Below are 17,326 nucleotides of genomic sequence, written 5' to 3' on the forward strand. Positions count from 1 at the left end.
AAATAGTAAAGGGGGTAAATAGTAAAGGGGGTAAATAGTAAAGGGGGTAAATAGTATTGTGAATATAAGAGCGGCGGTCATGCTTGCCAGCATTGTGAAATAACTACAATTAACAATATAGCAGGCCGTGATCTGAGTGAAACACAAAGAGGCGCCATCGTAGGCTGCGAGTTAGGGCTCCTTGAACTACATTAAATAAATACCTTCTGTAACGTTATAAACAAATTTAAATACGAAATAATAATCACAAAATATTCTAAAAGATTACTGAACACCAAGAAATATTACTTATGCAAAATTCAACAACAAGAAATAATTTAAAACATCACAAATATAAACAAATAAATCAAAACAAACATCAACATAATATTACATAATAACAGTAAATAACAACAAATTGCACGAAGAATTAATACATCAAAATCGTAAATTGATATCAATTTGCTCCGAAACAAATTAAAACATTTTTAGTTGCCAGAAACTTTCCATAATAAGAATAAATGACAGACTGCGAGCCGAGAGAGGCATTACGCTATCACAAGCAGCCCATCTTACATGATATCATTAAAGGCAGATATAGCATCAAAATCGTAAATTGATATCAATTTGCTCCGACACAAATTACAACATTTTTAGTTGCCAGAAATTTTCCATAATAAGAACAATTGACAGACTGCGAGCCGAGAGAGGCATTACGCTATCACAAGCAGCCCATCTTACATGATATCATTAAAGGCAGATAAGGTGAAAAAATGATTCCATCTTCTGAGAACATTTAACCCCCTAATCCTGATATGACACTTTGGTGATAAAGTTTTGCTAATATTCTAAGTCTAAATAGTTTCATCAAAGGTTGTACTATAGGATGATTGAATGGTCTGGCAGTTATATATTTTTCGATGTTCATCAGAGAGAAGACACCACAGTCATAACCATTTCTTTGAATACTGGATTGACCATCAACAAATGTATAGTCATCAGTATTCAAATCTCCATTGACAACAATAGGTAGCTTGTCTCTGAAAATAATGTGCGATTTTAGACTATCAGTGTGAACAAAGAAATGCCCATTCTAACAGTAACAATAAATTGTGACTAGCAAATATAACACTTTGACTTATATTTCATTTGTGTTAAACGTTAAACTCACCTCTGGTATTGTCGGAAGTCTTTAAGTAGCCTTAAATGTGAGTGGCAACGATCTTTCATGGTTACGGTTGAGCAATTTTGGGAGTCAAAGTGCAGAACCTGTACAAGAAACACGATTAATACCGATAAACGCTGAGATATTTTAAGATTGCTGTCATACTAATCGTAAGATCTTCTCAGTTTAAATTGATTTTGTATATTTTTAAAAAGCAGACTGCAGTCATAAACACAGCCCAGTTACCAGGCGACCATGGGTACTAGGGGGCTTATTTTTTTCTGGGGTTCAATCCCCCCCCCCCCCCCCTGGCTACGTGCCTGATAAGACCAATCGCAAAAGCTTCTCAGTTTAAATTGATTTTATATTATATTTTGAATAAAGCATACCTGTCGATTTCTGTTGTCGATGATGACCGTATACCAATGATTACCAGGGTTGCCGACCATAGCAATTATATCATACGTCATCGGATCTCCGTATTGTATTAAGTGATCCCTAGGAGTGAAGGGGAGAACTTTGAACTGTCCTGAAATATATAGGTTTAGGAATTGCATTCGATTTTTGCATACCTTACACTTTTTATCAGTCAATTTACCAACACAAGAACAGTCGTTGCTATAATTACGAAATAAATGGACAAAAGTGTCAAAGAATTAATAGACAAAAACGTCAAATTTACTATACCTAAGTCGAGTGAACGGCCTCTCGGCAAATGTGTTCCTTATGAAATCTTCAAGCAATCCAGATTGACGGCGACGCCCACGCACACTCCGATAAGCACCACAGTAAGGTCCCATACTGTACAGAGTTGGACCCGCGTCCTCAGCCAAACCATCTTTGATCACCGCAATATACTTTGCAATGGTAGACCCGGTCAACCAGAGATCACGGGACTGTCTACAGTTGAATGGGTCGGGGTCCAACTCTAAAGCAGATCTCAAAATGAAGCTGTTTGGGGAGTTGGCTCTAAAACAGGGTACCAGAGCTCTCCTGTATACCTCCATCATTTCTGAGCCGCTCACAATATCAGCAGTTGGAATAAATTCGTCAGGAATTCCAGCGTGAATTTGATTTATGTGTGTGCTGATGTTAGCTGCAGATAAATTGGAGTTCCTCTCAGCAGTTGGCTTCTTTTTCTTTGATTTGGTGGACTGCTTTTTCTTAGAAGCTTTTGTTTGGTCATCTGTGTGATTCTTCAAAATATCGTCGAAGGTCGCCTTTGCTTTTTTTGCTGCGTCAGTTTCGTACCAGATGCGTTCCGTCTTTTTCTTCGGCTTTCTTTTCTTGCCTTTTTTGCTCGAATCTGGCTGACCATCAGTCATGAAATTTATACCTGCTGCTATAATTGGCTTACTCTTCAGTCGGACATATTCATTGATAGCTAGATGGTCAACTTTAATCCGGGACTCATCTATGTTTACCAAATAAAGTCCCTCAAGAGTCTTGCACCTGCTTAAAGCGACATAAATCTGACCAGTTGCAAAGATCATAGTGCCTAAATCGCAAAACACGTGACTCAGAGACATACCCTGCGCTTTGTGGATGGTGAGGGCGTACCCGGTGCTGATAGGAAACTGTCGACGATGGAGGTATGACTCTTCGAACAACTTCACTTTGCGAGTATCCCTCGTTATTGCAACATCGCCGTCGACTCCGTCAAATTGCACTAAAAGTTTCTCAACGATTGAGTTTGGGTCGTCGGACTGCCGCACGATTTGTTTGACTATTCCCATAGCACCATTAACGAGCCCTTTCGCGGTATCAATGTTTTTTCTGAGCATTATTCGGACACCCTCGCTCAAAATGAGGCACTTTTCAAGGTCGGCTGTATTTCGAGAATCACCCAATTTATCAATCTTCAGAACTGCATCTAATGCCCGTTTTTTGTCATTTTTTGTTCTGCCGTCGACTTCATCGTCTGCTTCAACTTTAATGGTATCAGGAAAGAGTTTTTTCATGACTGTGGCGTTAAAAGATTCCATCATGTTTCGTTTGGGTAATAGACAGACAGTAGTAGGGAACTGTTTCTGTAAACTGAGGTAGTAATCAACGATTTGATCCAAGTGTTGGCTAGGCAGTTCGCATGGTCTGACTGGGATAAGCCGCTCTTGCAGAATGTTAATGTCTTCTAGACTCTGACGGCCAATACGAATCCTGCCAAGCATACCACTCCATTTTTCGTTAGCATCTCCATGTTGCCGTTGATTTATAGTGAGTTCATCAAACTCAAAGTTCTCCCAAAGGTGACTCGGGATTCTAAGGCCTCCAGTTAAATTATGGACATCGTCCCCAGACAAATCCTGAAATGGCCGTTTGCCATGAACAGGCGGCAACTGTAGAAGATCTCCAAAGACAACAACGGTTTTTCCGCCGAACAAATCATCAGCACCGAAGATCTCTTGCAATCTTAAGTTTATTGACATCAACATCTCTGCCGACACCATGCTAATCTCATCGATAACAAGCAATGCTAAGTCTTTGAGTACAGTCCTTGTTTGCTGCATCGAATTCTTCTTGAGTGCGGTATACTTGGGCAGTTTTTCACCATGCTCAACTGGCAAACTAAAAAGACTATGAAGCGTTTGTCCTCCCACATTTGCTGCAGCAAGCCCCGTTGGTGCAGTCAACGCAATATCAGTTGATTCATCGAAGAGGTTTTTCTGCACCCAAAGATACCCTTGAAGAGCTTTTATCAAATAAGATTTTCCTGTTCCGCCAAACCCACTTACATATAAATTGAGAGGTCGACTGCACTCCTTTCCCGTGCATTCTTTGTCCCTGTGTCGAACCATATGCTCAATATGTTTGGTGACTTTGAGGTACACTCTTTTTTGATCTTCGTTCAATGTTTTGACGAACGATTCAAGTTCCCCATGAGACTTTATTTCGCTTCTATCGTTGACTATCTCAAAATCTCGTAGGCCGGATCTAAGACCTTGATTTCCGAGATCGATGTCATCCTCAGCCTGTGAAGGAGTAGCTGTCCCAGATGCTGCCATTTTTGCTTCTGCTTCCTTTTCCATCTTCTCTCTAGCCTTTTCAATATTGATCTTCTTGCTAGACATTTCCTTGAGCTGTGAAAAGTCCTCGACGGCATCAAAAAACGCATCGCTGTATTTGTCGTGAGAGCTTGCGATGTCCGCTTCATCTCGCCAAGGCTTATAAAGAGATAACATGCTGTAATAAAACAGCTCAGGGTCAGTATTTAAGGAATAGTTGTGATGGTATATAACGGGTTCTTTCTTTCTCCGTTGAAGAGTTCGTATATATTTTCCATCTTCACTTTTGATCTTGATATACTTGTCTTCGTCTTTCTTTTCAAACTTTTCAGGTTTCCCTATCGCTTTTTCGTACTTAGAGACAAAGTCGTAGAGCGTCATGCTTTCAAAATCCTTTGTTCGAGGCCTATTGGGATAAAAAACGTGTACCCAATCGTCAAAGAATAGATTAGTGCTGTCAGGCTTCTGATGCTGTAAGTCACTAAGGTTCCGCATTACCCTAGTCCTACGATCTGGAGTGGTGGATGGGAGCCACACAAAAGTCTCTGAGGATCTCCATAGTTCGCCACTGTTTTGAAGGATCCTGTCAGCTGCTTCATGTGCCCCCATCTCACGAGATTTGAGAAGCTGGAACGCAAACTTGGAAAGATTCTGATACGATGTTTTGGACAGATCTTTCAAGTCTGCTTCATCAATGTCTACAACACTCGTTTCTCCCTTTGTTATGTATTTGGTAACATACTGCGTGATCGAGTGACTGTCTTCCGCAAGGAATTGAATGTCCATATTACCTTTCCAGAGAAAGGATAATATTGGGTTATAGTCATTTATCCTTCTTTCTTCTTCACTTCTTGGCAAATCATACAATCGTTGCTTCATCTGCTTTGTTTTTCTTCCAATCACACTCGAGAGAACATCATGAAGGATGAATTTCTGTGATTTTGGTCTTGGGAACCCAAATCTACAGGCGACTTGCGTTTTTGAACTAGTTTTGTTGGTCTTTGAAGGATTTTTGGTCTTTTTAAATGTTCTTAAGCAATACGGTCTACACGAATGATTTTGGTAGCTACCCACTACATCAAACAATGTTGCTTCATTCACTGGATCAGGGAGTTTGCAAGTGATGTGTTTTTGGATGAAGCTTGCAACCTCCGCATCAGAACTTTTGCCGATCAGGGGACTTTTATCAATCCAAATAAATGTGTGAAAGTGAATAGTACCTCGAGATTGATATTCATGTCTCACAAAGTATGACTTGACTTTCCCCAAAGGTTCTGCATCAATTATAAACTTTAAAAGAGCATCAAACTTTTTGTGGATGTAAGTTGATGTCAATACAGGGTCCTTATTCAGCAAAGCAGAAGGAGACAGGTCATCTATATTAGGTATGTCACTGTTGACATCTTTTAAATGTTGAATTAGGTCTTCCCAGTCGTACTCATTGGGGCTAAATGTGGCGAAAAAGGTTGGGGGACCAAACTTTTCAATTTGCGCTTTAAGTTTTGCGCGGGCACTTTCCCAATAAGCTTGTGTGTTCGGAACCAACCTCAATACTTTGTTTATCCTTTTCAATAATGCTGGATCTTTCATTTTGATTTTGTTGAGCAAAGTCGCCGCATCTAGGTGTCCCATGCCTTGTACATTTTTTAGCGTGGCGAAGATGCTAGAACGGATTTTTCTACGCTCATTCTCACCTGCTAAGTGAAACAAATGCTGTAGATTTCTTCGAGTTGGCCCATTGCTGGACATCAGTCTACACTTTTCGTATTGCAAGGGCTTCGCTTCTTCGCCTCTAAAACCCTTCCTTCCACCAACACCCCAGCTGAAGATCTCAGGAAAAGCCAGCAGGTCCAGCTTTGTGTCTGTCAGATCTACAGGATCATCATCTAATCTCAACAATCTGTATAGATCATCCATTAACTCAGGATTATCGTCGAGGATATCCATACCAGTGACAGTGAATTCTTCGATTAAGTTCTTGTAGTCTTCCTCAGTCATCTCTTCCATCATTTTCTTAGGCCCCTTTTTATCTCCATTATCTGATTTCACGTCCTCGAAGAAAATATTTGGACTTGAATACTCCTCTGCTGCTGAAGAAATCTTGGCAGATGAACCTGAAGCTGATGTCATATCAGAGGAATCATCACTACTTTCTGTTCCGCCTCCAATTAGGTCGAGTGAATTCTCGCACTTGAAGCAGCACCCATGTAAAAGTGAGTTTGCCAATCGCTCAGAGTAGAAAACGTCTAAACTTTGGAGTACACTGGGATCACAGTCTTCAAGATTTACGGGTTGATTCTCGGGTGACGGCTTCTTGTACTTCGCGAGTCTTTTAAAGGCTGCTATAGTTGCTTTGAGATGTTTCTTGCAATGTTGACAATGGATGGACTTGACTAAAGCGGTGCCAATATGGCGAAGAATATGGTCGCTATAGAACATGTTTTTGGATCTTAAAGTGGACCTTTCTTTAGCAGAAATATTTTCAGGGAAGTTCTCCGTGAGAAGCCTAGTTTCTTCTTTATCTTTCAAGCCGATAACCTCAGAACATTTCATTTCCTCAGCAGGTAACTCCAAATCCTCGAACCTCTTATCGAGGATATCCTGGCAGAGGGAAATATGGTGATCACACTTTATGCACATACCATCTCTACGTGACTCATTATCATTAGCATTTGCATATAGCCCCTGTACTTCACAGTACGAGTCATACAAAGCTGTAGACCTTTTTTGTATTTTGAGTGTTAGAGATCGCGAGGGTTTCGTAAAGTGTGATATGCCTTTGCTTGACTTTTTCTCAACGTCCTCGTAGCATCCGTCACATAACTGCCTTTCCTCTTTCATAGAATCTAACAGGGACAAAGTTTTTACTTTTGTGCTATAAAAGAATTTTGCTCCCCAGCTTGCTCTCAATTGATGGCTATTCGAAACCGTTTTTAAGCTGCCTTTTGTGTTACGCCTGGCTTTCTTCTTGAGGGGATTTTTAGAGACTTTATTTAGGACACAGAAGGAGCACTTGTTGGTTTTGATCGAGTCATCTTCTGCAAGCAATGCTGATCTCATCTTTGAAAACGACGTTAGGATCGCTTGGATGTGTAGCAGCTGGTAGCCTAGTGTGTTCTTTCCCAATCGCAACAGATTAATGACTCTATCTCTGTAATTTTTGACATCTTGATGGCAACGAACGCAGAGGGAACCATTGCTGTTTAGCATCCTAGCCATATGCACCACACATTTTAGCGCAATCAACTTCCTCCTGCTGTTACTACTAGAGACATTTTTTATCCGGGCCATTTCTTCATTGCTGACTGTTGCAGAAAACTTCCATAAATTCTTATAGGAGGGATCTTCTTCGTCAAGACTCAATTCCATATCTTTAAAGTCGACACTAGTCACGCTCTTGAACGGTTTTATATGACAATTACCGCCCTTATCTATGCTCTCATTCTCATTGAAACTAATTTCACTGTCAATTGATTGGCGTGGTTCCTCATCAACACTGATTTCACTATCCATGTCTGTTGAGTCATTGGGTAATTTAGCTGATTTTGTGAATGTACTACGAAGTGAAAATATGGAGCTATTGCTTGAATTATCATCGTTGCTGCCGCTTTCCATTTCACATAAATTGTCAAGATATTCGTCATTTATATCGGCAACATCTTCTTTCTTTTCCGCAGGTAGCATTTCAGGCAATGACATGTCCATGTCTTCAGACGTGTAACTGTTCTTATGGCAAGCTCTCTTAGTAGACGGTTTGATACTCGAACCAGCGCTAGAAGTAGCAGAGGATGAATCGGAGGGATCTTGAGCTTTCTTATTGTCAGAGCAATCAAAGCTATCAAAGAAGTCCCTTGGAATCGCTCCTTCTCCATCTTCAATATCACTATCAACCTCACACATCATGTCAAGAATCTCACCCTTTTGTTGGAACGTTTATTTTTTCATAAAGAGGGTTGTTCTTCACGAGCCATTTTATTGCCTTAATGACTTTGTCCACATTAATCAAAGATTGCCAAACTTTCCTGTTTTTGTTTGGCAGACCATGAAGGACAATAAAATTCTTTGGATTCAACAGTCCATGAGGCACTCCTCCCGCTAATTGCTCAACGTTCGCCTGTATTGGGACCGGGATGTGGACACTAAATCCTTTGACTGCCGCCATTTTTTCATTGTTCGGCCGATTTCCAACACTTGGTCCCAGCTTCAAAAACGTTTGGAACATTGAAATTTGTCGAATGAACATACACTCAAACTGGGACAAATCAGCTATTTCCATGGGAACGATCCCTTCGTTCATCCCGTTCCTCACTGATATCCTTGGAACTTCCCCTTTGTCCATTTTAGTGTGACAGTAGTTGCAAATTCTTTTGCCCACCAACGTGTCAACATAAACACCTCCCATTTTAAGCCATTCATCTGACTGCAGAAAGTGGAGAAGAAGCATGTATTCTGAGTTGACGATGTTCACCTTCTTCCATCGAGATGTTATGGTTTTGCATTTCTTAGGATTATCCTCGGTCAGCCTTTGACAAGAAATGCAAGGCACTGTATGGTTGGCGTTGACTGTAGTCAGGAATTCTAAATATTGTTTAGGAAAGTTGTCTTCCATATACTGCTCATTAATGATTTGTGGCGGTCTCTCAACCTTGAATATTTTTTCTGCAATCAGGGGTTCGTATTGCATTAGTTTAATCAAATACTCGATATCCCCTGTTGCAGTTGCCGTATCCAAGTCGCACACAAATTGGTCGGCTGTTTTCATTTCGTTCACAGTCTTATAGATAGATCGAGCATTTTTGGAGTGGACACTCAATTTTCTCAGCAGAACTAAGTCACTTGAGCACTTGTTCTTCGCCTCCCTCCTTAAACAGCTTTCAGGGTGATTACGCTGCTCGACTATCAAGCTGTAGATTTCATTTGCTTTGACATTGCCACACTTGTTTGACTCTTGAACGAAGGTTCTGGAATTTCTCACTTCTAAATTTTTACATCTTGCCAAGAAGTCTTTGAAGCGAGTTACCTCAAAACCCCCAGCAGGAATGCAGTCGGCAGTACATTTTTCACTTTTTCTCGTTTCCTCTCTGCTCTTCTTTGAAGCCTTGTTGTACCGAAATGTGAATGGCTCCCTACTGAAAAAGCTGTATAGAGGAAAGTAAGGTTCCGTACCTTTTCTGTGACATTTATAGCCAAGGATGCTGTCATGGCGCTTCTCTTCAGATGTGTCCAACTTTTCTTTGTTGAGAAGCTGCTCCGATGTCAAGTTCAACTTATGACAACGGCCATATAAAACTTTGATCCACAGATCACGGCTGTTCAAAATCCTCCTCTGGAGCTGTGATGCGACAAAATTCTTTTTGTAATGGTCGGTTTTTCCTTTAAAATTGAGAGATGGGTACCATTTTTTAATGATGCTGTTGGTTAATTGATCATTCAAATGCTCCATCATCAATCGCATAACGGCATTTTTCCATGTAAGCCTGCTCTTTGACCTCATGAACGTTTTTGATTTGAATGTTCCTCTTTTTGAAACATATGGTAGGTTAGGGAGGAAGACACTTTTTCTGAATCCCTTGATCTTCTCCTTGTGTAACAGGAATTGCAATTTTTTATTGTTGCGGGTCGTGTGCGTCTTTATCTGTTTCATGGCCTGCTTCCTTTTCAAGCAATAATCTATGTCATCGTCAAAATCTTCCCCAAATTCTTCAAACAATCTGCTTCGGCGATACCGAGTTCTTCTAGACTGCGATAATTTTTCTTTCTTTGAATCTTCATAATCCTTCCGTTTTTGCCTGGTTTCTGGTTTTTGCCTAACAATTCGAAGTTTTTCCTTCATTCGATCGTTCACATGTGGGACTGATTTATATTTCTTAGCTGCTTTATGAATTGCAGATCTGCCGGCGGGAGAAGAGTAGTACCTACTTTGTGCTTTGTTTAGTGAAGATCTGCCGCCGGGAGAATTGAAGTACCTACTTTGTGCAGATCTGCCGGCGGGAGAAGAGTAGTACCTACTTTGTGCTTTGTTTAGTGAAGATCTGCCGCCGGGAGAATTGAAGTACCTACTTTGTGCAGATCTGCCGCCGGGAGAAGAGAAGTACCTACTTTGCGCTTTGTTTAGCGCAGATCTGCCACCGGGAGAAGAGTGGTAGCGAATGTTTCTTAATGCACGCTTCATTTTTCTTAGTAGATATTTTTCACTTTCTTTAGGATCTTGCTCTTCATTCATTAGGGATTCTTCATCCATTGTCATTCCATCATCTGAAGGAGAGCTCTGTCTTTGACTTTCCTTAACATCTTGCTTCTCATTCATTAAGTATTCTACATTCATTGTTATTCCATCATCTGAAGGAGAACTTTGTCTTTCACTTTCCCTTTCGAAAGGCTGATCATCTCTCTGATTATCTTTGAATGAAGAATTCCTGCTGCTTTCGAGACTGTCTTCTTTGGGCAAATCTGAAATACAATGTACAGAATTTGTTCACATGAACTGCATAAAGAATATAATCGTTATTATTATTACGATTATAACAAACAGGCTGGTGAAAAGATTTGGTGCGAGTCTCAAATATATTCACATTCTCGGGATTTAAAATAATAAAGTACCGACGCGTACATGTAGTAAGATATTTTGGCCTAACATACGACAGCTGTGCAGCGAGGCTAGCTATTCGCGCAGAAACTTATAAAATTCAACTAGCAATGTGATTGATAGCACCCACATGATCTAATCTATTTTTAATGACTTTGTTTACCTTCTAATCGCAAAGTATTAGATAAAGGCTAAATATCGTTACATGGAGGATTTACGTTCATATTGAGACTGTGAAATATGTAATAATTGACCGGATATTATAATTTAAGCTCAAACAATATGCGTACGTAATTATTACAAAATACGTACAGTGCGTACTTTTTGGCCAATGTGTTGATTATTTTTGTGTTTAGAAGTGGCATGTATTTCGAAAATGTGCAATGAAAATAACATTTCAAAGTGAAAGAAGGGAAATTAGAATTAACAAATTGTGGAATATTTTTTGACGTTTATGATTGCATCATGCACGTTAAACTATAATATTTCTAATTAAAGCTGAAAAGTGCGGCTGTAGATTGAAAATAATAACTAAAACAAGTCGAGATGTCAGACATTGAGGATCATAATACTAAATTATCAATAAGACCTGTGGACAGAAAGCTGCTTTATCAAAAAATCACCACATTGTAAAAGTAATTATATCCTCAACTTATAAACACAACTCTTATAACATTTTCTTACCTTTTTTGTGTACGGAAGACTCAGAAGTTTGCTTTTTATATTTCCTTCCTATTCGTTTTCTCTTCGAATTTCTCTTGAAACTCTTTGTGAATTGTTTGTCTGTTCCTCCTCCACTAATGTCTTTGATGATTTCGCACTGGGAATGAAGTATAAGAAACCTCAAAATGAACCAAGTTGTCGTATATAAGAAGTTGGTCATGCAAATAATTATAATTATGAAATTTAAATAAATTCACGACTAGACTTACTTTAGCTGCTTTCTTTCTTCTTTTTGCAGTCCTTTTTTCATGTTTTTCTTTTTCTTCGATAGATATTGATCTTTGTATAATTTCTATTTCGTCAAACTGCTTTAGTAACTGTATCTCTAACTGTAAAGCCTTAGCCTGCAAATTGTTCTTCATGTAATTCGTTACAATATCGATGTTTAAGTACCTTTTGATATATTTCAATCGCTACACATCGTATAATAATTTATTTCTTTTGGAAGGAGTGCCAATTAGTCTGCATTGAATGCGCATAAAAAAGATTTAATCAAAAACATCAAAATATTTCAAAAAATGAATTTTACAAACTTTTCGTTTTTCTTCTTTCTTTTTGTTTCGCTGAGCTTTTGTTTTTCTAATGGGTTTCTTTTTTGATGCGACAGCTTCATCCCCTGTTGTCCTATTTTCGTATGAATGACATTCTTCCTGCAATTTTGTACAATATTATAATTAATGTAAATATTATGTTAATATAACATATATTTGAAACAATTTTCTTCTGCGGGACAAATAATTATGTTGTATTGGTAAAGTGTAAATTTTATGCGACCTAAAATGAATTTACGCTGCACAATTATACAGCTAAATAAAACGAAAATGTCAGATAATTAATTACAAGTCAGAGACAAACAGTTATGGATGCAAATAATTATAATCTTACATTTTTTGAATTGTTGCACAGCTGTTCTCGTAGGCTTAGTCTTTCGAATCCGTTGTGTAAATTAATTCCAAATGATAGGGATTCTGTTCTGCATTGTCCATGTTTGTTTTTACTCACCTTAGCTTTATAGGCCTGCCAATGCTTATCGTAATTGTATAGAAAGTAAAAATTAATTGATTGTAATTATCATTAATTTTAAGAAACTAATCGTACTTTGATAAGCTTTTTTTATATTAAAGTTAAGTTACAAACTTTTTGTTTTTTTTCTTTCTCCTTGAATCTCTGAGCTTGTGTTGTTTTACATTTACTGTTTTTCTGTTTCAGTACAAGAACTCCAACCCCGGTTGTCGTCTTATCAGATAAGTACTCGTTTTCCTGTAATTTTCATCGACTTAAAAAAGCTTTGTCTAATAATCTAAATCAACTCGAGAGTGACACTATTACTAATCTATTTTTTGTTTTAGTCTACAGCAACCTGAATTTAATAAAAAAGGATCCAATAAAATGGGGTAATCATTGAATGAACAGTTTTACTCACCCTTTGGACATGACAATTTTCTGGAGCTTCAGAGGATGCCAACCCATAAATGAGCGTTGGATTTGAGACAACTTGACTCCAAAGTTCCTGTAAAACATGCTTTTTTGAAACGTCTTAAAATACCTTTTCGGGAAATAAAATAATTATCAACAATACAGCCAATTAACCGTGCAACAATATGATAAAATAATTGTGATTATGTCATTAAAAACCTGATTATGGGGTTTAGGTGCAAGTTCAGCTTTGATAAGTGGCGGAAACTCGTTTTCATAATTTTCAAGTATGTTTTCATTTTCAATCCCCTGAAAAATTATTGTAATTAAACGGGTGTCACCTTTTTGAAAAAGTCTTAACTGATTTAGACAAAGAGGTTGTAATAATTCAATTAATAATCAATATCACTGTTCATATTCTGAAAATTCAGGAGCTTCTAATATATTTTTACGATGAAATATGGATACAGCAACACCATCAGGATAGTTTCAATAACACTACGGTATTTCTATAATTTTAAAATTCAAAGAAGCTTAACATCTGCAATGTATTTCAATTACATTTACACAAGACCAAAATATATACAAAGATTTATATCTTATAACTATGGTCCCTTAAATTTACGATAACTTATAAAATGAAAATCTATATAGTTGAGAGTTTACTCACCCAGCCTAAAACCACTGGAGTTTGTACTAGACAGCTTACACAGCTGCACTGCTCTCCATTATTTGTAATACTATGCGTAATGAATTCCGTTACTCTCTAGCATTGGAAATAGAATGTTGTATTATCAACTGCTATGCGTGAGTCTTGAGTATTACGCAAGACTCAATGACTCAATGAGTACACATAGACACAAACTTTGAACAAAATGTTTAAAAAACTACAATTATTATAAATATCCCTATATAATAAATGTCTGCTATGAAAATAAATACGATGCAGTATTCTGTCGATATGATTATAATTGGACATACCTCGATTTTTATTCTCTCTGACAAGGCCGTTATAAGTTGAGCTCTGGGTCCTGACATGTCAGCTATTGCACGATGCAAATGTTATCCACTACATAAAATAGATTATTGGTTACTGAAAACCTCCTATCTTTATATATTTAACAGTATACGGATGAGAAAAGAGGACAAATCCTTATGTGATTTTACCGAATATTACGTTAACGGACATCAAAAAATTCCAGAATAACTTTTTTCAATATCACAAAAAAAGATGATCAAGGAAGCCGAAGAAAATGATGCCATAATGCGATTTAGCCAGAACTAGTACTTTATATGTAATAACTTGTTTCAGTTGATCCAATGATATCATTTAGAGCTAAGCCACTCTCCAGTCGAGCTATAAAGTTTTTCTAAAAGTGCAAGGGCCCCCGATAATTGAAACCAACTTATAAAACATACATTTCTGAACACTGATTCCGTATCACCAAACAGGACACAGGTTTAAAATGCTGTCTCGATCACGTGACATGATCACCGTATGAAATAATTTATTTGGAAAACTGAAAATAACTGACGCAAAGACTAAAATAATCAAATCAATTAAATGAAATATAATGTTATAAGGGTCGCAAGAAAGCTTCAATAATATGATTTTGTTTCACATTTCTGCCACGTATAAGAGGCAGACAAAGAAGGTGCCCGGTGTATGCGAAGCCGTGAAATTATTTTTGACTTTGACAGACACAAGGCCAAAAAATCATTACTTACAAGTAAAGGGAAAATGAGCAAACTAAGTATTTCAAAGCTTTTATAACAAAGGACACAACTTGAAAATTTTTTTGTGACACTGAGGCGAGAGGTGGGTTTTTATACTTTATGCTACGTAGTCTGCTAACAATCTGGTAGAGCTTTTACGTCACAATCGCGTCACAATCGCGTAATTATATTACGACATTATAAAATTTTGGTCCTGTATCCTCACCATATATGGTTCCTCAGAACCCTTGCTGTTACGTAATTCGTACTAAAAAAATTAACACCACAGTTCCTATGGTTTCATTTTACAAGTTTAACAAAGACAACCCACGAGAATTCAACACTAACAGGTTATCTCTGACGTAGGTGAGAATTGTCGGAAGTATTTTGTAAGTCGATAAGCAAAGGAATTCAATTTGTTCAAACCATGAACGTCACAGTTTTTGAAAGCGTGAACTCGACATTCTAGTTTTGGTTATCAATTAGCGTTTCCACCAGTTTCCAGTAACAGATTTCTGTCAAAAAGCCTTTGCCTACTATACCCATAATTATTGATTATGAGTTTTGGTAAACGATCATCTCTTTTTGTTCAATGTCAAGGTCAACTGATAACTTAATTAATGAGTTATAAGTTAATAATTATAAGGATGCAATTTCAACGGTTTAAAATTGCCTTAAAACATTTCCTTGTGTTTGAGGTAGCATATCTATCGATCATTGACTGAATATGTCAATTTAAATTCTTTCAAGTTGGTATCAAATTCATATAATATATTGTTTTACTGTTGTGGGAAAGCAGAATATATTCAAAATCACGAATAAGCAAAATTCTCACCTTTCGCACGTGCAAACTTTGAGCGGACGTTGCGTGCGTATACAATATTGAATCACCGTAAATTTTTGCAGAGTGGTATTTAATATATAGTTTGATAAGCATGCAAAGTTTCAGAAGATTTCAAAAAGAACTTGAATCACAACGGGACTCCAAAGTTGATAAAAATCGTGAAAATCAAAATGTTTAGTGATTTTAGCTATTTTAAATCAATTTGGGCGTGACCCCACGTGTGCAACTTTTCGATTTTCAACTTTAAAACTAGCCTATAACACAATTTAGACCTTTAGGAAGCAAAATTGAGCTCCACAATCCAAGGGATGGCCCAACACCAGAGAATACTAATTCACAACTTTTGTGTTTTTATAAAATTGTTCTTCAAAAAAGCACTAACTTCAATAGCAAATATCTTTATGAAGGAGCAAGGTAAGAAACTTTTCCGGTAGATTTTCAGAATGCTTGAACAATTATCTAAGATGAAAATGTCCTCAGATTTTGAATAAAATTACTCCTTAATGGTTTAAAATCGATTTGAAAAGTTGTTACTTTGTCAAAAAACAAGTTTTAAAAACACTTAATTTGATGACGTCATCAAGTGATTATGATGACGTTAAATTATTTTTCAATATAATGAAAACTGAAGTATAAACGATTATCTTCAAGACTTGTGGTTCAAAATGACTGTATCTTTTATACTTTTGAATCTACGGACACTTAAATGTAGGCTACAATTGACTGCCAATTGACTGCCAAAGCGTCTATATTATATCATATATATATATGCTTCACGACAATCTGTTGTAAAACAGGGGTTCCAGAAAACCCACTTCCCGATACTCCTGAAACATGAAATTTTTTTTACTGTCGATTTGGACGAGGTCTAGACGCCCTGCAAAGTTTCAGATCTCTAACTCAATTTTAACATGGTTTTTAAGGCACCTGAATATGGCGATTTTGGGTTTTTTACCTAATTTCGTATAACATGCTGGCGCGTATTTTGCGCAAATTTCTTAAGAACCTCCACACAACTATTTTTTATTCCTGTCATCTTTAACATCGAATTACAATGGGGGTAAACAGTAAAGGGGGGTAAATAGTAAAGGGGGTAAATAGTAAAGGGGGTAAATAGTAAAGGGGGTAAATAGTAAAGGGGGTAAATAGTAAAGGGGGTAAATAGTAAAGGGGGTAAATAGTAAAGGGGGTAAATAGTAAAAGGGGTAAATAGTAAAGGGGGTAAATAGTAAAGGGGGTAAATAGTAAAGGGGGTAAATAGTATTGTGAATATAAGAGCGGCGGTCATGCTTGCCAGCATTGTGATGAGTGCAGAATTATATACAGCACAGCTGTGAAATCGGTGGACACCTGAATCTCTGAATGTTTAAAGTATCTCCAGAGGTTCCTAGTTGTCGGGGATATGTCATGATTGGTTCCTAGTTGTCGGAGCTGATTGGATTTCCCAAGCTTGCATGTTAATTAGTTAACTAGGTAAAATTGAAAGGTTCCTAGTTGTCCGTCAGCCGCATCCGTCAGTGCGCGGTGCGTCCCAGTAAGTGTAACGCATCGCGCTACAACGAATAGTCGTTCAGGGCCAGCTAGAGAACGGGTTAAAAAAGCACGTGCAATACAGTCGAGTGTAGAGTGATTAATCATCATTCAGCGAAATATTGTAGGTTTATACCGTACCAAGACACACACACCGAGTTTAGAGTTTCCAGTTAGTTGGACTCGTCGCGACGGTCTTGGAATTGGAACAAATATAATTTTTTATACATATTAAATTATATCTACATCACCCATTAAGCGAAATAATAGAATTTTAAGTAAGCAGCCACAAAGTTCATCCAGTCTTATAAAATTCAAAATTATTATAAGTTTTTACATGTTATTTCTACAAAAGGACAATGCGA

At 37.6% G+C, this 17,326-nt stretch overlaps 1 protein-coding gene across 1 annotated transcript; it reads right to left on the bottom strand.

Annotated features, from left to right (window-relative positions):
* Positions 1–11,363: 11,363 nt before the first annotated feature.
* Positions 11,364–14,014, bottom strand: LOC134811268 (uncharacterized). The gene is made up of 8 exons (XM_063818042.1): positions 13,853–14,014; positions 13,542–13,637; positions 13,091–13,180; positions 12,879–12,965; positions 12,593–12,715; positions 12,341–12,472; positions 11,989–12,105; positions 11,364–11,799 (listed from the first exon to the last, which is right to left on the bottom strand). Exons 1-8 carry the CDS (start codon positions 13,907–13,909, stop codon positions 11,530–11,532), a joined length of 972 nt encoding a protein of 323 aa, XP_063674112.1. The 5' UTR covers positions 13,910–14,014; the 3' UTR covers positions 11,364–11,529.
* Between the last annotated feature and the right edge of the window lie 3,312 nt (positions 14,015–17,326).

The sequence above is a fragment of the Bolinopsis microptera genome, chromosome 2, assembly GCF_026151205.1.
Source record: "Bolinopsis microptera isolate Bmic1 chromosome 2, MBARI_Bmic_1.0, whole genome shotgun sequence".
Classification (NCBI taxonomy): domain Eukaryota; kingdom Metazoa; phylum Ctenophora; class Tentaculata; order Lobata; family Bolinopsidae; genus Bolinopsis; species Bolinopsis microptera.